At 33.9% G+C, this 27634-nt stretch overlaps 1 protein-coding gene across 1 annotated transcript; it reads left to right on the top strand.

The window, feature by feature from the left end:
- The first annotated feature begins 3585 nt into the window (after window positions 1–3585).
- Window positions 3586–6930, top strand: LOC146909550 (WAT1-related protein At5g07050-like). The gene is made up of 7 exons (XM_085722682.1): window positions 3586–3874; window positions 3984–4046; window positions 4295–4411; window positions 4570–4820; window positions 4912–5070; window positions 5470–5621; window positions 6050–6930. Exons 4-7 carry the CDS (start codon window positions 4644–4646, stop codon window positions 6285–6287), a joined length of 726 nt encoding a protein of 241 aa, XP_085578808.1. The 5' UTR covers window positions 3586–3874; window positions 3984–4046; window positions 4295–4411; window positions 4570–4643; the 3' UTR covers window positions 6288–6930.
- The last annotated feature ends 20704 nt before the right edge of the window (window positions 6931–27634 follow it).

Genomic DNA, 27634 nt, shown 5'->3' with positions numbered 1-27634 from the left:
AAAGATACAAGCCGAGCAAGCTGATCCCGAGCCAAACCAATATTACCGTAAACATTGCCAATACCACCTCGTAAACCGCATTAACTTCCCCCGTAAACATTACTTGCATCGAAGAAGATTCGGTTGAAGATGCATTAGCTTGTGAATGACTACCGTATTGTGACCGAGTGTTAGATTTGTTGGGAAAGCCATGCTTTTGATAACAATACTCAACAAGATGGTTATATCTATTGCAAAATGAGCAATATCTAGTAGAAGGTTTATTGAAGGAACCTCTACCACGACCTTGGGGTCTTCTAGCTTCGAAGCATTCACAAGAACAGAGCCTTCATCCATGGAAGAAAGAGAAGGAGTCAAGGTAGTGTTACTCTCTTCTGGACAACTAGAGAGAAAACCTTATTCAAAGAAGGTAAAGGATCAAGTAGGAGGACTTGAGTTTTCACTACCGAAAACCGATCATTCAAGCCAAGTAGAAACCGAATGATTTGATCTTCAACGCGATACTCTTTGTTGGCTCTCATAGCAAGACATTGACACCGAACCGGACAAGTGCAATTCGAATAGGACGATGAGAATGAAGCTCTTCCCATAGAGCCTTCAATTCAGTGAAATACTCCAAAACCGATTTGGAACCTTGTTTGAGATTATTAATGGAAGAACGCAAATTTGCAATTCGATACGATCTACCTTTGAGAATCTTTCTTTAAGGTCTTGCCAAACTTCAAAAGCCGTATCATGAAAGACAATAGTTTGTGCAATCGAATCGAAACCGAAGCAATGAGCCAAGATTGCACAAGATGATTGCAACGTTCCTAAGCATTTCGTTAAGATCATCATCATCGGAACATGGATGGATCCATTGATGAAAGCGAGCTTGTTCTTCGCGCCAAGAGCACGCTGCATAGATCTACTCCAAGAAAGATAATTGGAGCCATTAAATTTGGGAGAAATGATTACGTAAATGAGGACCTTCACTTGGATGAACGTAAAATGGAGATTCGGTATCTTCACGCCGATTACGAACCATGATGAATCGAGGAAGAACAACAAATTGAAGAAAGAGAAGAATCAATTCACGAGAAATGTGAAGAAAAAGGAAGTCTCAAGAAGAAATTGAGATCAATAGCAAGAAGAAGGAATCGAAACGAGAACGATTCATTAGAAAACAAGGAAAAAGAAACAGAGTGATGAAGAAGCTTGAGCTTCAAGCTTCAATGGCGGAAAACGGTTAGAACTGGATCGTAACTAACTTTCTCTCTTGAAGAGAGAAACTGATACCATATTATGAATTAGAAAACAAATGAATAAAAGTGTCAAATCTTATTAATTGGTAAATGATTACAAGCTTATTTATAGTTGAAATAGAGTGCACCATAGTAACCGTAGGTTTACAACATCTAATCAACTCTAAACACTAAGCTTCACTTTGTTTCTTGTGCTCCAAGTTATGTTTGTCATCTTTGTTGTGTGGTAACTTGCGCTGCAAGTTATCTTCTGCACTTTGATCATGTAATAGATACCATGTTAGAATTTGATGTTAGGTCTAACTCATCTTTACAAAACCGATTTGTGAGGTAATGATTGTCCCATCTATATAAGGTCTAACTCATCCTTAAGTTTTTCTCAATAAACTCCATAGTTTTATGTAAGATCCATTTATTAAAGTATGATGTCCTCAATAATCTCAAGAGAAAGAGTACTGTTTGAGGGAGTGTTCGAAAAAGAGTGCTCACAATATTTCGAAGTTTATATGTTTAGTTTCAATCAGCAGCACTATTCCGATGGATAAGATGTAGCAGTGACTCGCCGCGTCGCTAAATTCAAAACCAGGCAGAGATGTTAATAATTGGTACTCGAGAGTGACCTATAATATATGGTCAATTGGCCCCTATGATTTAATTTGATTTGATCCCTTATTGGCATCAGCAAGCACTTCACTCCATCATCAAACAAGTGCTATCCACTAGTCTTATTATTTCAACACCAAATTTAATCATATCATTGTTACATTATTGCTTGATACCGTTTGAATTGTTACATTATTGCTTGATACCGTTTGATCCTGTTAAATATTGTTGTATATTTTTTTTTTTGAAATATAATATTGTTGTATATAAATAGTTTATTATATTAATTCATACATTTTTTTTAAATTTATTTTGGCTATCCCACGAAATTATGAGAAGCTCCACCACTGATTGAATACAAATTGTATATACATATTGTAAACCCTAATCTTTCACTTATAATACAAAGAAATTGGCCAAACTTCGTGTTGTGAATTCGGACAATAATCACACCAATGAAACAAAGATGTGTGGAGCAAAGGAAGTAGTAATCAATGAGCCAAGTAGCCTCAAACAACAACAAATAGACTTAAATCTAAATATAGAGCAACACAACAAGCATAATCAAAACACTAAAGATAAGCAATGAAAGAAGGAAACAAACACACCAATATTGTTTACCCAGTTCGGTCCAATATGACATACTCTTGGGGAGAGAGCAACTCTCCAATCCACTAAGATGAAAGTGATACAAAGAGGTTACAAGAAATTAGCATAAGAGCTCAAAAGAACAAAACCTAATTTCTACCCATTTTTCAAGTCATCCACACTCAATAAATCCTAAGAGAAAACACAAAAGAAAACTTTTGATCCTTCCAATGGTGAAATCTCACTATCCAAGGTGTTTACATTGTTTCGCAACCCAAGAGAACCTCACTTCAAAGACATTCAACCCTAAAGTTACCTCCTTTGTATTTCCATGCTTCTCTCTTTAAGCCACACCTTAAAAATATGAAAAATGAAGCTTTAAATAGTGTTCGAGCCCCGCAACATCGTGCCACGTTGCCACTCATCGTGCCACGACGGAGTAGGTAATAGTACCGTACTATACCTTATCCTTCCGCATCGTGCCTAGTTGCTCCTGCATTGTGGCACAATTTTTCCAGTGACACCCCGAAAATGAACCAACCAATTGTGCTACATTACCATGCAAACGTGCCACGACTTTTCCAAGTGCTTCAACATCTAATTCTTGAGTCAATTTCAACACTTCATCAGCAAACATTGTGTTGATTGTTTATGTTTATTGTTTCTTTATTTTATTTTTTTTAACTGAATTGTTGTTCTATAAATAATTTTCAAGGTGAACATTATCCCGATTCATGAACAATATTCGTGTTATATCCTTATCCATTTTGGGATTTTGACATAATATGAGAAGTCTTTTTTCTCCACCAAAATGAATACTCACCTTTTCAAAAGCAATTATATATACGAACTCTACATAAAATAAATAGTGGCCATTCACCTAATTTTTTTTCTCAATAAAACAATGCAATTATTGCCACATGGAATCCATATTGTTCATGCATATACACACACAACAAATAAGAATATCCATGGCCATACGTATTACTAATCCTAGCACAAAAAGGAACTCACGTGTGAGCTTGATGATGATATCAACTCTTACACGCTTCAAATTAAATCAAAAAAGTTTTTCTAATTAACTTTTTTATATTTTAAATCTCTATGTAGAGGCCTATAAATACAATAGAGACACAACAAAAACAAATTCAAGTGTTCTAGTGTTTCTCTTTATACAACTCTATTCCTAGTTTTTTAGTACAATAAATCATAATACCAATAGAGAGAAGAAGAAAAATGGAAGGAGATAGGTGTAGTACAAGTTTTTTTCAGAGGTGCAAGCCATACATAGCAATGATTTCTCTACAATTTGGTTTTGCTGGTATGAACATAATAACAAAGGTTTCACTCAACCGTGGAATGAGTCACTATGTTCTTGTTGTTTATAGACATGCTTTTGCTACTGCTGTTATTGCTCCATTTGCTATTGTTCTTGAGAGGTATCCATCATTCATTCTTAATGATAAAAAAAAAAAAACTTTGAGAAGATCATAAGCTTAATATATTTGAATCATTTTCTCATCACACTCTATTTCTTGTCATTGGCAGGAAGATAAGGCCAAGGATCACATTTCTTATGTTTATGCAAATGTTCGTGTTGGGACTTCTCGGGTTAGTACTTTTCTCGCTCTAGAATTACGAGTATTCTTGAAGGACTCAGATTCCCTACAGTCGAAATTTCTTACAAGCACTTCAGTCGGTTCATCTTGACCGTTATAGATAATGGCTTACAACGTGATTTTGATAAATCAAAATTGTCTAGTCTAAAGTAACAGTCAAGATCACTGATTGCTTGTGTTCATTCTTAAAAATATATGTGCATCCAACAATGTTCTAAAATTTGTTATTGTTTGTATCAGGCCTGTGATTGATCAGAACCTATACTATGCTGGGTTGAAATTCACTTCCCCAACCTACTCATGTGCTATTAGCAATATTCTCCCAGCAATGACATTTGTCATGGCAGTTATTTTCAGGTATATATTTTTTTTTTTTTTTTTTGAATATAGGTATATATTTTTACATACACAATAACCAAATTAATATTTATATAATCTCACATGTCTTAAATAATTTATTTTTTTGCTATAAATGACTTAACTTAGTGTTACATATGCTTTATTTTGGAATTTAGGATGGAGAAATTGGACATAAAAATTAAGATGCCAAGTAAAGGTGATTGGAACTGTAATTACAGTTGCTGGGGCCATGGTGATGACATTATACAAAGGACAAGTTATTAATATATTAAGTTCTCAATACATGCATCATCCTAGAAATTATGAACCTGAAAACACTACTGATTCTGGTGAAAAGGATTGGGTTAAAGGTTCTATTCTCCTCATAATTGCCACCTTTGCTTGGGCTTCTTTCTTCATCCTTCAGGTATGTAATTGTTAAATAAAATAAAGTGTAGAATAAAACTTAGATTATACATTTTTTGAATATTGAAATAATTTTTTGTGATTAAATGCAGGCTGTGACATTAAGGAAATATTCAGCTCAGCTCTCACTCACAGCCATAGTGTGTTCCTTGGGCACACTTCAATCAATTGCTGTGACTTTTGTTATGGAGCATAAGCCAAATGCTTGGAGCATTGGTTGGGACATGAACTTATTAGCTGCAGCCTATGCTGTAAGTCTCTCCCCCTTATCAAAGTTTTAACTTGCAGTCGCGTTTGCATCACAATTCTTTATAATACAAGAAATCACAGTCAAATGCGACTAATGGCCACGACTGATGACCACCTTAATAATCACTACCAAAAAAATAAATTAGCAATCAAAATTAGTGACGGAAACAATGAAATTCCTTGCTAATTTGTTATCGCAAAAATTAGTAACGAATTTTGAGAGAGATTTCATGTTTTTTCGTCCTGAATGGACATGCTTTTTTGGCAACAGACGTTAAAAAAACTTGAAGTTCCGGCGAAATTGCAGTCGATATATACTTTTTTCTTTCCCAAAACCCTATTTTTTATGTTTGTTGATGAATTTATTGAGGGTATTAATGGATGTAAACTTTGGTGAACAGGGTATAATATCATCAGGTCTGACCTACTATGTTCAAGGAATAGTCATGCAAAAGAAAGGGCCAGTTTTTGTTACTGCTTTCAGTCCTTTGATGATGATCATTGTCGCAATTATGGGCACTTTCATCCTTGCAGAAAAATTATATCTTGGAGGGTAAGTCCATATCATAAAGTATTTTATTTTGCACCACCAATAAAAAAGTATTTTATTTTATTTTATTTTTTGGTCGAATAATACTTTTGAAAAAAATAGTGACAAATGTGATTAATACAGCCACAATTATAATTGTGATGCTGATACATCTCAAACTTTAGTATTGCATCACAAGTGGACCACAAATATAATTAAAACCTTGTCCAATCCAATGAAAATATCAAATTCTAGTGAGAAATAAACTTGGCTTTCATGCAGTTTCTTCTCTATGCTTTTTTCTATCATTTTCTTATCGCAAAACCCAAAAAAAGTAGAAAAAAATTATGCACTAAAAATGAAACATCACAATCATAAAAAAGCACAACATGTGAACGGTGATAAGCACTTTGGTGTGATTATTAATTAATTAATTTAATTTGTGACTGCAGTGTTATTGGAGCTATTTTGATCGTAATAGGACTTTACTCAGTTCTATGGGGCAAAAGCAAAGAAAATAAAGAGATTGAAGAAGAGACAATAACTGAGGGAATGAAGTGTTGTGTAGAAAATGGAGTAATATTGGAAACAGTGATTGAAGGTGTTGAAGAAACAAATGATATTGAAATGCAAAAGGGTGAAGCTACTAAAGTGTTAAGGGTAGCAATTATTAGTGTTCCAAAAGTTTAAGCATGTAGATATTATTAGGATTAGGAAGGGGGTCGTTCTAGCTCAGCATGGAAGAGAGAATTGATAGAAGGTTGAGCGTTAACGAAAATTGGTTATCGGAAACTATCATGAACGTACTTAGGAACGGAAGAGATACATCGTTTTGGAGTGAAGAGTGGAGCCGTGGACCGTGGTAGGCGGTATAGTAGACTATTGGAGGATTTAAGGAAAATGAGAACGATAGATTTGTTTGGCAGACTATTCAGAATTGCATCTCGTCCAAATTCAATCTTAAACTTGAGATGGAAAAAACAATGAAGATAAAATTTGAATTGGAGGGCAGGGATCCAAAGAATCAGTTCAAGATCATTTCTTTGAATGCTCATTTTCTTTTTCAAAGTATGGTCAGAATTAATGTGTTGGCTAGGGATGTCAATAGTATTCTGCAATGAAGAAAAAAGCTCATTTTTGTAGGAGAAATTTTTAACCCTATTGTTTGAACGAGGCACATCTCATATCTTTCATGTGAAAATTGGAAATGTGAAGGTTGTATATAATATAATTAGCAATGATTTTTCTTGCACTTCTAGTGTTTTAAGTGTGGATACTTAATATATATTCCTTTTTTCCTATTCAAAACAAACTCAATAGTGTTCAAAACCAATTTTAAAATCAAGGTTAACCTAATGGATTTGTATGCTAAATGATGATAGCGCAACAATGATAACTTGCAATGCAAGTTATCTATTTTGTAAGAGAGAATTGAGAATTGATCGAGAAGAATGTAATGTTCTATTGATTGTAAACTTGTTATTCTCATTAACAATGAAATTGAGTTTACATCATATTTATTTACAAGGTAATGTACATTACTTGCTGATCAAGTGATCAATCAAAGCTAATAAACTTTGCTTGAAAGGAGCTAACAACCATAACAAACTATATAACTACTTTCAACGCTAACAAACTTTGCTTGAAAGAAGCTAACAACCACAACAAACTATATAACTACTTTCTATCTTAACTAGCTTTGAGTTTATCTCAACTAACTTGAATTACAAAACTGACAATTGAACTTGAATTACACACACATTAAAAATAAAATTTGATAAACGTTAACAATATTAGTAATTTATAATTTTTTATACGGTATCAAAGTTCAATTCAATGTGTTTTCTTATTGTATATCCAAATTGATTTCAAGTATGTAATTGAAAGTGAAAACCAAAATATCGCAAATCCTTATTTATTAATTTGTGTTGGGGGTCTGCTGCAATAACTTGACCAAGAAGATGATGAAGATGACTATGATGAAGTGTGCACATAAATTCCAAAGATTTGTTGTATATCTTGATTGTTGGGAAGATGCCGCCGTACTTGAAACCCGAAAAGATTAATGGTTATGCATGCAAACTCAAAGCGTATGGGGTTGCCATACTAACCTTTAGGTTCGATTCGCCCCCACCAATAACGGTATATTGGATGCAATAAGGAATGACCGGCGAATCCCCTTCAGATACTATGAGTTCCTTGACGTGTATTGCACAACCACACCAAGCGTATCTCCTAACAAGATTTTACGTATTTATGGTTCCAAAGAATTCACTCATGCATTAGAGAATTGATGGATGATTTAGAGTAAGAGAATGATGGAGAATTATGTTGTTGTTCTTTTTTGTGTGTCCAACTAATGCCCAAATGCCAAGCATTTATAGTGCATTATATGACCCTTCATATGAGAGAAAACACCCCTTTGATTTGAAACAATGTTATGGTTCATTAAACATCCCTTTGTCAAAGGTTATAATCATATACACTTGAATCAATGCAAAGGTTCATTAAGCACCCTTTTGCCAAAGGTTATAACCATATACATTTGAATCAATGCAAATGTTCATTAAGCATCTCTTTGCGAAAAGTTCCAATGTATATGAATGATTCCCATGAAGAGTTACAACTTTTGATTTAAAGTGATTCCATTATTTTGGAAATCACCAACAATAACTACTTTCTATCTTAACTAGCTTTGAGTTTATCTCAACTAACTTGAATTACAAAACTGACAATTGAACTTGAATTACAGACACATTAAAAATAAAATTTGATAAACGTTAACAATATTAGTAATTTATAATTTTTTATACGGTATCAAAGTTCAATTCAATGTGTTTTCTTATTGTATATCCAAATTGATTTCAAGTATATAATTGAAAGTGAAAACCAAAATATCGCAAATCCTTATTTATTAATTTTGTTACGTCTCGCAGCAACTTAACCTAATTTTTTCCCGCTCATTTGCTTTATTAGATTTGCAATTATTTAACCTAACAAATTTCATCTAAAAAATGCATTGCACACCAATTTCATTCCTATCCGCTTGCTTTTTTTTTGAAGAAAATATTTTCTACCATATCAATGATCTTACGGGTTAAAGATTATTTATTGGTCTCTATTATAGTCGAGAAAACCCGTGCGACGTACGGGTCAAAAGTCCGGTGAGAGTTAAAAGTTCTACATAAAAAGGAAAAAGTGATTGTTAACAAATTTATAAATAAAAAGACCCATAAGCAAGTGAGACGGGCTTTGACCGTTCCATTACGTTTGGCTCAAGTGTTTGTTGTGGGGGATGACTAGCCCCTGCAATGCTCGTGGTATGGCTCAAGGGTATATATATTATTTGTTACTGTTCTAACAAGAAAATTAAGTCTTCCTAAAAAAAGAACCTGGAAATTAATTGTATAGTATGAATTTGAACTCTATCCTCCCAAGATCGTTTAGATGAGATGACATGAGTCTCTTCTAACTTAACCAAGGTTCGGGTTTGAATCCAAGATTGGGCATGCAACATCGTTAAAACTCTTAGGAAGAACTTGTCGTCCATTTGGGTCCCACAATGCTCGAGGAATTAGTCTCCGCGATTGCACGTGGATGATACTTGAATTAATGGCGATGCATTATATAATCAAAATTTAACCTATTCTATCATATTCGGTGCAATTGTACCTAAAATACCCTTGATTAATAATATTTTTTTGAGAGGATGATACATTGTCAAATTTATCTTTCATATTTGGGTAGCTTAAAAGGATTTTACGTGTACACATCATTCATTTTATAATTTATAAATGTTACTACTAATAAACACTTAATCTCTTCAACTCACGACCTTAAACTTTTGATTAAATGGGCCTCACTATAACTCCATATTGGGATTGTGAAAAAAATATTAACTCTATATCATTACATCTAATAAAAAATTGAATTTTAAAATAAAATAATAATTGAAGTGATGATGTAATTTGGTGTAGATGGGATCCAAAAATAAGAGTGTTTATAAAAACACTCATCTTTTTAATCATCCATTTTTCTTATGCCATAGTGGAGTTGTCTTTTTGACACAATACTTATTAGGGGAAGTAGCTATCATTATGGATGCTCATGAAACTGCTTCTTATCAAGGAAAATTTAATTAGAGATTACAGCTATTACACACCCTTTAATATTCTTTCGGAAATGTTAACAAGTGTCTATGGGGCACTTGTTTGGAAGTCTAAAGAAAAAAACTTTTTTTAGAAATTATGTATTTAATGTATTAAAAACTTAAAAAAGAACATTTTCTACATAAGATTTACAAATAATTTTCACTTTTGAATTTTTAACAAATGCCTTAAGGATACTTGTTAGCATAATTCATATATAATTGGCTGATATTTTTCCACACGCACATCCCAAAACGACAAAACCTTTGATTGAGCAAAGCTTCTTCTATGGTGTTACATGCACGAGAATTACACGTACTTTGATTATAGTGTTCTCAATGAATAGAAAGCCTTAGCTTTCAAACATTTAATAAAGCGAATGCATTATAGAGTTGCAATAAAATTATGTAAAGACGGTGAATGATTTGTATTAAATTAGACAAAGAAAGACCATAAAGATACATATTTTATTTGATTGTAAGGACTCGATATCAATGTGACACTTAACATTTAGTGTTAGAGTGATCTCTTTGACCAAGAGCTTTTGAAGAAATATGACTTAAGTGGGTTTCAATAATAGACACTCTTTATTGCACAAATGGATATGTTCTAGCAACTTGAAAGATAGATAAAATAAAAAGGCTCTCAAAATAAAAAAGCTAAGTAGTCTTACTACAAGGACTAGTGACAATTATAGGAGGTTTTTTGTTTGTTTTATTTTTAGAGCTATGCTATTTAAAGAGAAGGAAATCTTCTAGATATCATCCCAAATGAATCGTAACTAATTAAAACGGTGGCTTTTGCGGAATACATAGAGGAGAGAGATATCAATATGAGAGAGAAACAAAAACACGCACCACTATTTTCTTTGTGAAGGCTTTGCTATGTAACCCCTTGCGACATTTAGCAATTTTCTTATTTTTATGACATTCTCTATTGTTTCGACATAATGAAGTTAGTGTGGAGTGCAAAACAATGCGAGATAAAGAGTAGTGTGTGAGAGCTTTTTGTTAATTTGGTTGTTTTTAAAAGATACAAACTTGTGTGCATGATGATTTGTTAGTATGATATACTTTTTATTGGGATTCCTTTATGTTTTTTTCTTCATAAAGGTTTTTATTTTCCACAAAAGTTGGTGAAAAAGAACGGTGACCTATCCTTGCCATTGCACATATATTACTGAATGAAATCAGAAGGATCAAAAGTAGTCAAAATTTCTATTCGATATTTGATTGAATTAAGCTATTTTTCTATTTCGCTTCAGTTAGAGAACCTTGAGTACACAAAGGTAGGAGAGTCTTGTGACTTAAGTACCACATTGAATACTATTTATAGGGTCACGAGAGCATTTTGAGAATATTTTAAATTGGATCAAGAGCAAATATACAAAGGAAAATTGATATCAAATTTTTACCTAAAACCGTAACGCATTAGATATCCGGGCCTTCTCACTTATACGTTGCTCAAAATTCCTTCTTGTTTTTATTCAGTTTGAGACTTCTAACCTACACTTATCACAACAATCTCTTCTTAATGTGTGAGTGCATCTATTCATCGGGTATGCTTCCCCTCAAGCGAAAGTTTTTCATCCATATGCATTTGCACCGTCGTTTCCACCATTCAACGAAACACGTCTTCTTGTCACCACCGTCCGAAAGACTTTTAACACAATGAGTCGATCTCTTTAGTAACCACCGACTCTTATGTCGTTGTTAGGTCACAAGGAGAGTTTAGGGGATCATCATATTGGACCATCAATAATGAGACAAATAAAATTTGACACCATATCTTTACCCAATACCTAAAGGCATTATCTATATATATGGTACTCTTACTATATTGTTCAACATTCACTTTTCCATTCGATGTGAGACTTCTAACTCACAAACATAAATTTTATCTACATAATATGGAATCCCGATGATAATTATTTCCTTTTTGGCGGCTACATGTATTTGTTGTAGTGCCTTAATACAACCTATAGGTAGTCTTTTCTGCAGCCTAACTCTCAATGAAAACATGAATAGATAGGATTTAAGCCCATGAGGGGAAACCAACCTAAAAGAATAATCCATTAGGTGGAGAATCTAATGACTTATGTACCATATTAAGCACGACACATAGAGTACTTTATATCCTACATGTCGACTCCTAACACATGTGTAGCAACAATCTTCATCTCGCTCACTCGCTCTTCAAAAATGAATAATTTATTTTATATACCGAAAAATGAATAACATGCACCGTTGAAAAATGAGTGATTGAGAGTATATCCAAATGAACAATAAATCATAGTTTGGATCTTCTATGTGTAGCCCCTAAGAGCTGATAGTTTTATTGGGTTCAAGTAAGAGTGGTTAGTCTAACATCCGCTATTTATGTACTAGATGTGGGATATCGAAGAGAGACAACCCTTATATATATAATACCTTAAGGTTTACTACGAAGATGTGCACATCTTACATTCTCTTCATAGTCTTGGATCATTAGCCCTTTGTTGCTCTTAACACTACCTTGGACAAACTAAAAGTGCTATTAGACTCTAGTTCATTTTGGTCATGATGCGAGAGTGGATTCTAGTATATGAATTCTTGTATTGAAAGTCTTTCCGTCAATGTAGTCAAGAGGTGACTTTCATTGGGTGTAGCGACGGTGCAAGTATAGGATGTTAGAGACTCACATTTAAGAGAAAAATTGTTGAGTTTAAGCATGAGTGACTATTCTCACATCAACTTTGAATGAATTAAATGGTGAATATGTGGCTCCTAGTATATGAATTCTTGTATTGAAAGTCTTTCCGTAGTGTAGTCAAGAGGTGTCTTTCATTGGGTGTGGTGACGGTGCAAGTATAGGATGTGAGAGACTCACATTTAAGAGAAAAATTGTTGAGTTTAAGCATGAGTGACTATTCTCACATCAACTGTGAATGAATTAAATGGTGAATATATAAGAAGCTCATATGTCTATTCGTTTGAAGTTTTGGAATGAGATATGGTGTCCCGATCTTTTGATGATCCTAAATCGTTCGTTCATTTTGTTTCCTGCGCTCCTTCGAACTCCCCAAACAAATTCTTGCTATGTGGCCAATACAACCTACGCCTAAATCCAACGGCTTTGCGGCTGCTACAGAGAAATCAAGTTCAGAAAATTATTCATATGTTTGAATATCGTCGACTACTTTTTTTTACTTTATACTCAAATCAGTTTGAAGGACCAAATAACAAATCCTAACAATTTCCTCAAAAAAAAATGATAATAAATCCTAACAATTGTTCATTTACAAAAATCTTCTCAACCATAGAGAGATCTTCAATAAAAACATAAAGATAGCAGTATGCAATTTCTTTTCCTTTTATATATCGTGTGACTAGGAGATCATAAATTGAAGTAGTTAAATTAGTCTTACCCTCTGTCATAGCACGAATTTGATATGATTGGATTGTCATTTTATTGGCCGTATCAATGAAAGTGTGTTAAGGACAATTATTTACAAATTCAAAATGATAACGTATCATTACCTACTTAATGGGAGCTTCTACGGTGCGATCAACAACCGACTTTTTTGAAAAAGTTAATTTTGATCTTAATGTTTGATTCATTTTTAAATTGTTGATTGTTGATTAATGATCAATAGTAATTCATCTAGTAATGCTTGCAACATCTTGGACTTACAGATACTATTTTATCGTTGGAATATTTAACATGCAAACAGAGTTGATGATATTATGTGATAGTCTTAAGTGCTACACTTTGTGGGGTGTTACGCTTAAAACAAGGTAGGATAAAATTAGATTAAGTGTAGTCTTGTTAATCCGATGAATTGATGATGCTATGAGGACCGAACTTTTGATGCCATTGTACAAACAGTAGGATGTTACTCACTACATTTTTGATGTTATAGTGTTAACTTCACCGTAAAAGTCATTCTCATGACTTCACCATAGAATTTTCCTACTTAATTTACAATTATTTAGCTAGGATTCTTGAGACATTCATTAAAAATGTCATTTAAAATACGACATTTGGGGAAAAAAATTTGAGTGACATCATTAGACATCGACATGACACTAACATGTACTTACATACGATTACTTTTATTTTCTTTGTTACCGATATTGTATATCCATTTTAGCATCGAGTTCGTGTGTGTTGTGCCAATATCTGATTGCTATATATACTAATTACAAAATTTGTATGACAAGTAGTTACTAAAATATCTTTACTAACTAATTTAACAATGTAGTGTATAAAGCCACAAAACTAGAAAATGAAAATACATTAAAATAAATAGAAAACATTAAATATTTTATGATTGGGAATATACTCTATATATGTATATGGCCAAGCTTTGTCTGCTTGTGTGCAAGTGCTCTCCTTGCCAGCCATGCTAAAGAAATCTCCAACCTAATCCAACTTCACCTGAGAAACCGACAAAACTAAGGAAGCAAAATAGTAACAAACAAAAAAGAATCACAAAAGGTAAGAAACCATGATATAAAAAATAAAAAAAATTCTCTTTAAACTTCTCAAAAGCTTCTCCCAAGTGACACTTAAGTATCGATCAGTTTTTCGTTCGATACTTTTTAGAGTGTTCGGTCACTTTTTAAATCGGTATAACCGATTTAAAAAGTCTTCCCAAACCTCGCTAACGCCGAAGGTATTTTAGTCTTTTCGGCATTGTTGGAACGAAAGAAGCAATTTTCAAAAATTAAGGTTGCTTTTGAGAGGCTAGATCCCATCACAAAACCAATTGAAAGCCCTATGCTATCCTAGTGGAATCTCTCATACCCTATAATAGATAAGTCTTTACCACAACAAGTTAGAAATAAGAGCAATCAAAAGGGAAAGTGAAAAGAGGACACACAAAATCAATGTGGAAGAAAGAGGTCCTCATTGGCTTCTCACTGCTTCAGTCGACTCTCCAACATATGCTACTTGTGAGGACCCCTTACAGCTCCATGCTTCCCACTACCACTTGGTCATTTCCTTCAAATTGAGTAAAGGGCACCTAACCTCTCTGTCTCTTCTTCTACCTTTTCTTTTTCTTCATGGTACATGATTTTATTTTAAATCGAAAAGATAATTAAAGTTTTAAAAAAATCTATGACAATTGTTGATCCCGGAAACAAATTTCTCTTGTGTAAAACGGGAGGTAAAGTGCGACAATACACCAAATGGTGGGACCCTTCCCGGACCCCGCATATGCGGGAGCTTTAGTGCACCGGGTTGCTCTTTATGACAATTGTTGATGCGGCATTATAGTTTGCTGACTACAATTCTCTGCAACAATGATATTAAAAACGTCTACAACTCTTTTTCCTACAACTCTTTGCAATTTTAGAGATTTCAAGCGACCACAACCATTTGTTTAAATGAGGTTCAAATTTATTTGTGAGTTTTAAACCATTACATTTTAGAAGAAAAAGACTTGATAATCCAAAATTTGACTGGAAGGTAAATAAAGCTTGTTCAAAAACTGTTTCAACTAGGATTCAGACTTTAAATAAAGTTCATTAATTAACCAATTGAACTCGACCAATCTATGAAAGTTCAAAAGTTTGCCTACAAATCAACTGTCACAAAGTTACAACGACTACAATTTACTAAATGTATGTTTGACATCACAATAATTTACCAGAATGCGGTGGCTTCGTTAAGTCACTGTGATACTATCACAACATGCAGTTAAAACCTTAGACTAAAGATAAAGTGAAAATATCAATATTCTCCTTCTGAAAATGACGAATCAATGTACATCATTACAAGTTGGTCCCTGAAATATGTGTAAATGTAACATTTAGGATACAAAAAAGCCGTGATGTTTGGCATGTGTTTACTGATTAGATTTCCATTTTTCTTCCATGTGATGTTCCACTTATGTACAAACACCTGTTCCAGCCACTTGGGAACTGTTTGTTGTTGTGCTGACGCGAGGAAGGGCATTTAAGCCATTTCACAAGTAGAAGTTCTGCCTCCAAGTTGAGTTATGAGAATAGAAGAAAACAAAATGGTATGTACTATGCATAATGGCTATGATGAAGTAAAGTAAACTATTTAATTGGTGGCTATGGGGTATATTAGTATTAGTATTAGTATATTGTGTGGCCTTTGATATTTTCATTATTCTCTTGCTCATGTATATATGTCTGAAACTTTGTGGATTTTAATGATGGGATAAAAGGTGAAACAAGCAAATGCATAATTGGATAGTGCGTGATATGTATGATTTGGCAACAATAAGACAAAGGAAATCTAGTGAATATATAACAACTATGCATTGTTTTCTTATTGGTTTACATGTATGACACTAGTAACACTAGCACACCACACCTACATGCAACTCTCTTTGTACCTATTGGGTCGTGAATAGAGTCAAAGGGATCATCTATGTTGTGCCAAAGTCAACTATACAAACGAATTAGACATCACATCTTAACATAAATCTTAACATTCATGTTAGCAAGCATCAAATTTAAAGAATTTATCAAATATTCAAGAATCATGTTTGTGTTCGGTTACATAACCGAAGAGAGAGAATTTTTTTGTTTTTTTAGCAAAAATCGAAGCGTGAGATATTTACTTCTTGATTGATAGACTAAATATTGTGCTTTATTATTAGGAAACGAGTAAAATGAAGAGAAAATGAATTGTTATTATTGAATGAAGTGTTTACAAATCGATATATATATACAAGAAGCTAAGGCTATGCTAAGCTATCATGAACATGCAAGAGAGTATAAACCTTAACTACAATAACTTGCGCAAAGAAGCAATAGAAAAACTAAGTGATATCATCACCGTGTAATATCCCCCCACAAGTTGGAGGTTGATAGATGTTTATCAAGCCCAACTTGGATAACAAAACATGAAAAGTCTTGGGAAGTAAAGCTTTGGTGAAGAAATCACCTACTTGATCTTGGGAAGAAACTCGGAAGTAGCTTCGAGAATGCCAAAATTCAACTTCTCTCTCGATCAAGTGACAATCAATCTCTAAGTGTTTGGTTCTTTCATGAAACACAGTGGTTAGAGGCAATATGAATGGCACTCTGATTGTCACAATAAAGTACAGAAGCTTGAAACAAGAGATATGAAGATCCCCGAGAAGGTAAAGAAGCCATTGAAGCTCACATGTGCGTATGCAAGAGCTCACGTATTCGGCCTCGAGAAGAGGATCCGGATACCGTGATCCGTTTCTTTGTCCTCCATGATATTAAAGAGCTTCCTAAGAAAAAACATTGACCGTAAATGGATTTTCTAGTGTCAAGGCATCCACCCCAATCTCGCATCCGAGAAGCCTTGCAATGTAAGGGAAGCATTTTTAGGAAAGAACAAGCCATTGCCGTGACACCCCTTAAGATATTTCAAAAATCTTAAAGCCGCATGATAATGAGCTTCGAGTAGGTTTAGAGAGGAACCGACTCAATTGTTGTGTAATGAATGTGATGTCAGGTCTTGTAGTATTGAGATAAAGCAATCTACCCACCAATCTTCTATAGGTGGAACATCATCATATAATGGACCGTAATCATGATGAAGTTTAATAGATGAATCGAAGGAGTAGAAACAGGTTTGGAACCTATAGTGCCTCGCATCATCCAAGAAATCCAAACAATACTTTCTCTCGGCACAAAGAAATTCCCGATTTGGAATGTGCAACCTCAATACCCAAGAAGTATTTCAACCGACCTAAATCCTTGATTTTAAACAATGAATCCAAAACACATTTGATGTGAGTGAATTCTGAAGAGAGTTGCTCGCAAGGAGGATATCATCAACATAAACCGAAGAATGGTGAAAGAGGATGATGTTTTCTTCACAAACAAGGAATGGTCGAGGCAACCTGCAGTAGTCATGAGACAAGAGAGTGGAAGTTAATCTTTCATACCACTTTCTACTAGCTTGTTTCAAACCATATAAAGACTTTTGAAGTTTGCAGACTTGATTTGGTTTGTCGGGCTTTAATGCCGGAGGAACTATCATGTACACATCTTCTTGTAGTTCTCCATGAAGAAAGGCATTATTAACATCTAGTTGATGAAGATGCCAATTATGGATTGAAGACAAAGCAATTACAAGCCCGACAAACTTGTAAGCTTAGCAACTCGGGGAATATGTGTCAAAGTAGTCCAAGCCTTCAATTTGGTTATAACCTTTGGCCACAAGTCTAGCCTTATATCTCTCAATAGAGCTATCAGCATGAAACTTGATTTTATAGATCCATCTCGCAACCAATAGGCTTGACATTGGGTGGTAAATCCACAAGCTTCCAGTGCCAGCTTTTCTCAAGAGCATGAAGTTCAACTTGCATAGCATGCTTCCAACAATCATGTTTACCGGCTTCAAAGCATATGATTTTGGCTCGGGTTGTGAATGAAGGGACAACACAAAAGAAGAATGAGCATTAGATAATGAATGATGAGAAACATAATTGGAAATGGGATATGTAGATGCATAAATGTTACCGCAAACATAATCTTGCGTATAAGAAGGAGTAGTAATGTTTCTAGATGAATGTCCGGGAACAAAAGGAGCAACAGTGAAATAATAGGAGTAGGAGGGGAGACAATAGGTGAAGACACTATATCATCAATAATAGGAGGCCGGGAAGGAGAGAAGTGTCAACAATAGGTGAAGGAGACCGATGAGAGAAATACTCCCAACAGTGAGGTTGAAGAAGGTGAATGATGATAAGGAAGATGGTTCTCATGGAAGGTAACATGTCTAGAGACAAATATTTCTCTAGTATGCAGATCATAAAGAGTAAAACCCTTATAACTCCGTCTTGTATCCCAAGAAAAGAGACTTTCTAGCTCTAGGTTGTAATTTGGTTGTGAGAATGAAGAGTGGAAGCATAACATAGGCAACCAAAAACCTTAAACAAAGAAATATCGTGTAGTTTATTATGAAGTATGAAATAGGGAGATTGATTTTGCAATATAGGTGTAGTGGACTCTATTGATAAGGAAAATAGCATGATGAATAGCATATGACCAAAAAGAAGGAGGTAATTTTGATTGGTACAATAAAGCCCTACCAACATTGAGGATATGTTGATGTTTCCTCTCAACCCTACCATTTTGTTGTGGGGTTTCAACACAAGATTTTTGATGAATAATACCATGAGATGCATAAAAGATAGGTAAATGAAATTCGGGACCATTATCGTATCTTATAAATTTGGGAGTTGTATGAAAATGGTTTTTAATCATAAGAATAAAGTTTTGAACATGATGAGACACTTCGATTTGGTTTTAAGGAGAATAATCCAAAGAAATCGCTATGGTCATCCAAAATGGTAAGAAAGTATCTATGACCATGTACAAGCAACGTATAAAGGACCCCATATATCTAAATGTATAAGCTCAAAATTGCGAAGCATATGAAGAACTTGAAGTAAAAGGTAAATGTTTGTGCCTCGGCAAAATGACAGAGATCACAAGTATCTTTATTATTAGAAGTAATATCGGGATACAAAAGAGACATTTTATGGAGTCTCCGATGAGACAAATGACCAAGTCTAAAGTGCCACAAGGCATCATTAGGAACAAAATGATCATGTTTATTACAATTTGAAAGAGAAACATTATTACAAGAAACACTAGAAACAGAAGGGAACTTCATATGTGAAGGTTGACTTGAAGGATAAAACTTGTATAAGCCATCCTCTTGTTTAGCCAAACCAATCATCCTCAAAGACCGGTGGTCCCGTATGATACATTTATCAAGATAAAATTGAAAGAAACAAGTCATGGATTCACAAACTTTGGCTACATAAATGAGATTGAGTTTAAAATGGGGTGAATAAAGAACATGAGAAAGAGTAAATTTGGAATTGAATGAAACCGTGCCAAAGCATGATGAGCTAAAACCAAGTTACCATTAGGTAAAGAAACATGCATAGGCTTAATTCTATAAAATGAACTAAAATATGAAAGATCACAACAAATGTGCTCGTTAGCACCCGAATCAATAAGCCAAAAAGAAGGTTTACTTGTGAAAGAAGAAACAGAAGCATATACACCGCAGAAGTATCGTGTTGCAATGCCGGTGGAAGTGATATGATTTGAAGTAGCTTGTGAAGGAGGGTTGCTGAAACCACCAAATTTGATTGTTGTAACATGGATACAAGCCGAGCAAGTTGTTCTTGAGAAAAACCAAACAGAAGGAGAACTTGCAGAAGCACTCGAACCGAAGAAGATGTGGTACCAGCTTACTATATCTTCTTGACAAGCAAAGATTAGCACGAGGCATAGATTTGTTAACATTGGGGTATCCATGCTTCATGTAACAAAAATCCACAAGGTGTGATTTGTACGGTTGCAAAAAGTGCAAAATACTCGGTTGGTTTGTTACCATAGGAACCCTTGCCACGACCTTGGGGTTTCCTTGAATCGAAGCATTGATCTCGAACAGAGGAATCTTCGCAAGACTTAATGAAGTGAGAGAAGCATGATTACTCTCTTCTTGAACAACCAAAGAATAAACTTTGTTCAAAGAAGGAAGAGGATCAAGAAGAAGAACTTGAGTTCTTACAACAGAGAATTGATCATTTAAACCAGCTTAGAAACCGCATTATTTGATCTTCATTCCTATGAAATTTAGCAGCTTCTGAAGCAATACAACGGCAAGGATGAACACAAACACAATTGGGAATTGGTCCGTGTGAAGATAGTTCTTCCCAAAGAGATTTCATTTCGGTGAAATACTCTAAAACACTCTTAGATCCTTGCTTCAAGTTGTTAATGGAGGAACGTAAATTTGCAATACGAATACGATCAATTTTGGAAAATCTTTCTTTCAAATCAAGCCAAACCTCAAGAGCAAGTATCACAAAACACAATAGTTGGTGCAATAGATTCCGACACCGAATTGATAAGCCAAGATTGAACTAGATGATTGCAACGTTCCCAAGCCGAACGGCTCAAGTCATCTTCATCGTGCATAGGTATTGAACCATTGATGAGTCCTAGTTTGTTCTTCGTGCCCAAAGAACGCTCAACAAAGTGCGACTCCATGCGATGTAATTGAAACCGGTGAGCTTAGGAGTAATAGAAAGAGAATTAGGATTCTCACTAGGATGAACAAAGTAAACCGATTCAAGATCGTGTGATGAATTACGAGGCGCCATAGAAGATTCGTAGAAGAATTCAAGTTGCGAGAAAAACATAGTATGAAAAGCTTCAATGAAGAAGATGAAGCAAAGCAAGAAAAAAGGTGAATTTGTGAAAATCAAAGGCGCAACAAGGTTGAAACAACCACAAGCAACGAGAATCACGGTGGATAAACAAGAATCAACACCGAAAACAAGAAAGAAACGATCAACAATGGTGATCGGAGAAGAAGAAGAATGGGAGAAAAACGGTTACAAAACCGTTATGGATCGTAACAACCTTTCTCTTGTGAAGAGAAGGCGCGTGATACCATATTAGGAAACGAGTAAAATGAAGAGAAAATGAATTGTTATTATTGAATGAAGTGTTTATAACCGATATATATATATATATATATATATATATATATATATATATATACAAGAAGCTAAGGCTATGGTAAGCTATCATGAACATGCAAGAGAGTATAAACCCTAACTACAATAACTTACGCAGCAAGCAATAGAAAAACTAAGTGATATCATCACCGTGTAATATTTATCATGAATCTTCTCGGTTCCTTAGGTCACAATTACGAGATCTTTTCACAATGAAAATTATCAAGACTAAGATGATGAATAAGATGGAAGTTGTGTTTCTAGCGGATAGCATAACAATTTATATTGAAGGGAAAATTATTCAAGTATTATGTTATGTAGAGGTGTTCGCTCTCATAGCTTGGATCGGCTTTAAGGTAAACAAATTCGTTGGAACAAAATGTGTTTAACAATGAACCTTAAAGAGTTTTGATGATAACAAGGTATTAAAAATTGTAAATTGGACTAGCTAATATTTGTTCGAGTGTACAGGACCATAATTATAAAGTTACATCATCATTGGTTCCGAATGAGCAAATAAAGAGCAAAGGAAACAACAAAAATTTGAAGCTTGGACGCTCCCGAAGGCAACTTGTTACCGAAGGGAAAAAGCGCTCCCGAAGTTAAGTCGCTTCGAAGTAAGGATAGTGCTCCCGAAGTTAAGACGCTTCGAAGTAAGAATAGTGCTCCCGAAGACAAGAAGTCCGAAGTCATATCATCGAAGCCGCATCATCGTAAGCCGCAGAAGTCATATCATCGAAGCCGCATCATCGAAGCCGCATCATCGAAGCCGCCTCATCGAAGCTATTTCACCGTAAGCCGAATCTCAACTCGGATTTGCAAAAGATTCAAGAATTGAAGAATTATCAATGCAAAAGCCGTCTATTGGATTCGAAAACACAAACAAAGGATTAGTGGAATTTTGCAACGGTCATTTCAAAGGTGTTTGAAGGCTTGTGCTTGCAATTTGGACGAAAGCGTTGACATTGTACTTTGTACGAATTGTACAACCACGTTCTCCACCACTCGTTTTGTGTCCACGCTACAAGACAAGAAAACAAATTTCCGAATACGGTCTCGCTCGCATATATGTTCCTTTGGATAAGGAATGGATTTCAAATTGGTTCTTCATAGGACAACAACCAAATCGTGCAAAAGATCATTGGTGAAAGATCAAGCTTCAACAACGACTCTTTGGTGTGCCGGCAATTTCACAACGTCTCTTTCACACCTCTATATAAAGGAGTGAAGAATTAGAGTTTTGGTAATGCAAGAACGCCGAACGAAAGACTCACAAGATTTTCACAAGTATCAAACCTCCGCCGAAATTGTTTCGCATTCACTTAGAATTTCGTGTCTAAAAGTCATATCTTAGAAATTCTTAAGTCCTTTCGAGTCTCGTATCTGATTTGTATTGTGAGCACCTCTCGATTGTATATCAAGTGTTCAACCTTAAACAATTTTCTCGTGTAATTTTGTTTAGTTAGGAAGTCTCTTGCACAGGTGCTTGAGCAGAAGTCTCTTGATTGTGTTCTTGAGCAAAGGAAGTCTCTTGCTTGTGTGCTTGAGCATTGGAAGTCTCTTGCTTGTGTGCTTGAGCATTTGTAATCGATATTACTCATAGTGAAATCTCCTTGGAAGTGCAAGGGGACCGGACTACTTCCGGATTGTGGAAGGAACCAAGATAATTGCTTTGTGTCGTTCTTCTTCTCTCTCTCTCGTTTTATTCCGCCGCATTTAGATTCTCGATTATCACTTCGTAAGCCGTCTCACTTAGCTTCGATCGTTGTGTTCGCTTTTAGGAGAAACGAAGAATTTTTCAAAACACAATTCAACCCCCTTCTTGTGTTTTTTCTCACCTTCACGTCCATCCGATACAAAATAAAAGTCGGATGTGGTTCGGTATGGACGACTATTTAAAAAAAATCCAATCATATACAAATATATGCGGTTTAATTTGGATCAATTTTTGGATATTCAAAATGCAATATGCAATTCTTTTAAAACGGGGAGTAAAACTTACTTTAGGCCTCGCTAACTTTTGATGATTATTGGACCGACCTTGCGATCATGTGGTCGAGACTCGGGTCGTCGACCATGCAAAAAGCTATGTAGCACCATTTCAAATCTACATAACGCAAAATTCACTTAGAAAACTAATTTTTGTCGTACTGTGCTAGATGTTTACTATATATTTAATAGAATCTAGCTCACCTAAGTCTACTAATGTAATGATTTTGTGATGTATGAAGTACTCAAATGTTTTAGAAAATAAAAATTGTACTCCATGCCGACATGCATTGAAATTGAATCATTGTGAAGTCAACTACTAGACTCAAAAATCTAGCTAATTCTAGAAATGTACTAGTAGGACTAGAGATTCTCCAGGAAACCAGCGTTTGCAGCAAATTATAGAAATGCACCCTGATATGTTTTTGTTTTGTTTGTTTGTTAGAGATAAATGTACTCATGCATTCAGACAAATTGTAGTGACCACTCAAATCATTGCATTTTCATGCGATTCTGTGGAAATTCTGCTGAATGCTGATAACGTGTTTGTTTTTCTTATGTATGTGGTCCTAGCTCTTCATACAATTCATTCATCAATCAATATCTTTATTTTTGCATAAATAGAATACTACTCTTTTCTAGAAAATATACCTGTTAGCCAGATTGGTGTTAATCAAATTAATTTGATGATTTTGAGATCGATATTGCATCCTGTCATGCTATATTGAAACCTAGGATCTAAGCTAGCTTTCAAAAACTAATTAATGTGAACACAGTTTACACCAGTGATTTAATTTTGCTTAAAACTCGATCAAGTATTAAATAGGAGAATATTTTTTAAATTCATCGAATAAATTATGTATCCGATTTATATATAAACTAGATATATCAATTTATTTAACAAACCTAAATAATTTTTTTTTTTTTTGTATTTAGGATCGGATAGAGTACACTATTGCATATGTAGAACACAGATTCTATGTTGTCACTCATGGCTGCATGCAGAGAGTCCGTGGCCATTCTCTGACAAAAAAATATGGAATTTTTTTATATTTTTAAAAGATAGAAAAATATGAAATTATATAAAATAAAAAAAACTCTCATGGACAAGATGGGACTAAAATATCTGGATATAACAAGAAGAGGCAATAGAAATATGAGTATAGATCCATTTTTGTCCTTCATAATTTTTATGTGCCAATTTAGTCTTTGAAAAAAATCCAAAGTAATTCATGACATTTTTACACTAGGAACACTTAGTTTCCAACTCAATATAATAGAAGGACTAATTTGTCTTTGGTACGAGTATATCGGGACTATTTAAGTTTTATTTTTGTCAAATACTAAATTGATATGCACAAAATTTAAAGGATTCAAAGAGATCTTCAAGCTAAAAAGATATGGCGTATTCCACCCAACAATAATTATCATGCTATATTTTTGTTAACAGTGTTACTTTGTGGTTTGTGCTAGCTATCAATTATTATATTAGCATTCCTTAATCAAACTAATATGTAAGTATTTGGAGAGGAATTATGATGAGTGATTAAGATTTTTTTTTTTAAGGAGAGATTATTTTTTTTTCCGCTTTTCTCTTATATTGTGAAAAACATATAGAAATGTGGAAATAAGTGAGAAAAGTGACAAAAAGGTGGTAGGCAGAGCATAGCTCAAATTGATATAAACTTATGAATATTTGAGACAGAGCATAATATATCAGAAAATTTGAGCTTGAACTTTTCCCATATCCAAAAAACACATTGCATATTAAACAAATATTCTATGGATTAAGGGAAAATTCCTCATCATCTACATTGCTAGTGTTGATATCTTTAGAGAGTGACTGAAATGGATGATTTGTATACCCATTTATCGTCTTGTCAAGAATCAATGCAGCAGCATATCAAGCAATAAGGAATTTTATATCTTCAATTATTCTTTTTATCATATTCTATAAGTTTGGTTATGTCATCAGGAAAAAAAAATATCCATCAACATATAACCAGTTTAAGCACTCCTCTGTTCTCAAATGTTTGTGTGTATGGGCACATTAGGTAAGAAAAAATACGTGTAAAGAACTAATTTTAAATCTGCAACTAATTTTTCCCTCAAAAAAATAAAATAATCTGCAACTAATTTTTAATGGTTAATTTCTTTTTAATCAAATTTAAATTTGACTCCAGCCTTGAGAAATTAATCTCTTCAAAAAGAGCTTTGTTACGTATTACGGTTCTATTCGACTTGAACTTGAAGGATTAGTTATACGATTGTGCTTAGAAATATGTTATATGATCAAGATAAATTTTCGTTTGTGAGAACGTGAATAACTAAATATTGTTTCAATTTACTTTGGTGACTATTTTGAAGATTTCTTGAATTATGGCTGTAAATAATAGCAGCCACATAATTTATTGGTAAGATTTCTGAATTCGAGTGTATGGTGTGAGCATGAATGCATCTAACCTTCACTTATTAACAAACAAAGTACTCCACTTTCTCACCCTTAAAATAATAATGCATCATGATTCATGAACAAACTTTATTTTATTTTATTTTCTATATCATCATATGTCCTTTGAGTGCAAAATTAGTTTAAGTGGTACATGCAAGACTCATACCTTTCTTTCCTTAAAAATAAAGACAAAAGTTAGACACAAAAATATAATGACATATATTCCTTTTTTTTTCTCCTTAAATTACTTACACGAAATTATTTGTCATGATTGGTGGTAGTCTGGTAGTTTTTTTAGGGTGTGTTTGATCGGTTAAGAAATAAAGGACAAAACATGACAACTTCAATTGTACATCGATTGATTTGTAAAACTCGTTTCGAGACAGATAAACGGGAGACGAGAGACATGACAAAAACATAAACTTTTGTCCTTCACTAAACCACAACACAACTTTTTGTATCACGTGCAAGTTATCTAAAATACAAAAATTGTTTTTTGTTTATAAAAAATCGTATAAAACCAAAAATTATTCAATACTATAAAAGTTTATCTTGTACTGTTTTGCCTTGTGTTGTGTTGTCTTCTCTTGTGATGTTCGTCTAGAACATACCGCTTAGCAAATCAAACACACCCTTATAGTAATAGTGGAAAGACGGTCACATATCTATTCACTTTTTTTTATTGTATTTCATTGTATACATGTTTATTGTATTATTTTATAAAATATTAACTTTAATTTAATACATTTTATGTGTTTTTAATTTTAAAATTGATTATATTATTAAGGACAAATCTACAAAAAAAAATTAAATAAAAGAAATATTCAATTTTCCTGTAATTTTGGCGGAGATTTAAGTTCAAATTTACATTTGAAGAAAAATATGAGTTTCTAAGAGTGATTTTATCCAAAACAAAAAATATCAGACCAAAAAGTAGTTAATAGGTGGTAAACTTTTGAGTTGCTATTATAAAAATGGTATAGATTATGATGAAATTTTCAATTGTAGAATGTGCTAATTTTGTTTTTCTTACTGGAGAGCCAAAAATATTTTTTCTTTGTCTCCTAATCTAAAGGTAAACATAACAAAATTTGAAAATTGCAATTGTATTGACAATATATTATGGTTAGGCTGTCCTCGTGAGCTTAGCTCAGTTGGTATGGACAATGTATAATATATGCAAGGTCCGGGTTCGAACCCCGGCCACCACAAAAAGAAAATATTATGGCTAGACTACCGAAGTAGGGGTGTTCAAAACCGAACCAATTGAAACTAAAACCGCAAAAAACCGCATTTGGTTCGGATGTAACCGGATCATTTTCTTGCTCAACCGCATGGTTTGGTTTGGTTTGGTTTGCGGTTTTCATTTTACCAACCGAACCAAACCAAACCGCAACATAAGAAAAATGTTGATTAAACATATCTCACCTAGACCAATACTCATAGGAACTCAATGGAAACTTTCTAAAATGACATATTTTTTCTCTTGTTAGATTCTTTCTTTACTTTTTATTTAAAAATGTATTTATGTGCTATTTGAAATTTTAGAGAAAGATTAAATCTTAGTCTTTTGCATTTCTTACTAAATAGGATTTTGTTTTGTCCATGTTTTTAACTTGGTTTATGTTGTTGGAAACATTGTAAAATGAAAATGAAATTGTAATATTTGATGAAATTTAAAACATTGCAGAAAATATGTTGTGTTTAAGCTTTTTAACTTGATTTTAATGTTGGAAACAAAAAAATTATCGTCTAAAAAAAACAGCACAAACCGATCCAACCCAAACCGCATTGGTTTGGTTTGGTTTGGTTCGGATTTTATTTTAAAACCGAACCGAACCAAACCAAACCGCATACTTATTTATCTTGCGGTTCGGATGACTTTTAGTATCAAAAACGAACCAAACCGCACCGCGAACACCCCTATACCGAATTGTGTTGTTCCGTCCCAAACTCATTT

The sequence above is a fragment of the Medicago sativa genome, chromosome 7, assembly GCF_051527215.1.
Source record: "Medicago sativa cultivar Bolivia chromosome 7, Bolivia_mono, whole genome shotgun sequence".
Classification (NCBI taxonomy): Eukaryota; Viridiplantae; Streptophyta; class Magnoliopsida; order Fabales; family Fabaceae; genus Medicago; species Medicago sativa.
Note: the sequence above shows the minus strand (reverse complement) of the source record. Positions and strands in the feature narration are given on the sequence as shown.

Bases quoted from the DNA above. Each gene is read 5' to 3' on its own strand.
- LOC146909550 (XM_085722682.1), top strand. From the start codon at position 4,644: ATGGTGATGACATTATACAAAGGACAAGTTATTAATATATTAAGTTCT. The intron at 4,821-4,911 runs GTATGTAATTGT...GATTAAATGCAG, and splicing joins CTTCTTTCTTCATCCTTCAG to GCTGTGACATTAAGGAAATA. The intron at 5,622-6,049 runs GTAAGTCCATAT...TTGTGACTGCAG, and splicing joins GAAAAATTATATCTTGGAGG to TGTTATTGGAGCTATTTTGA.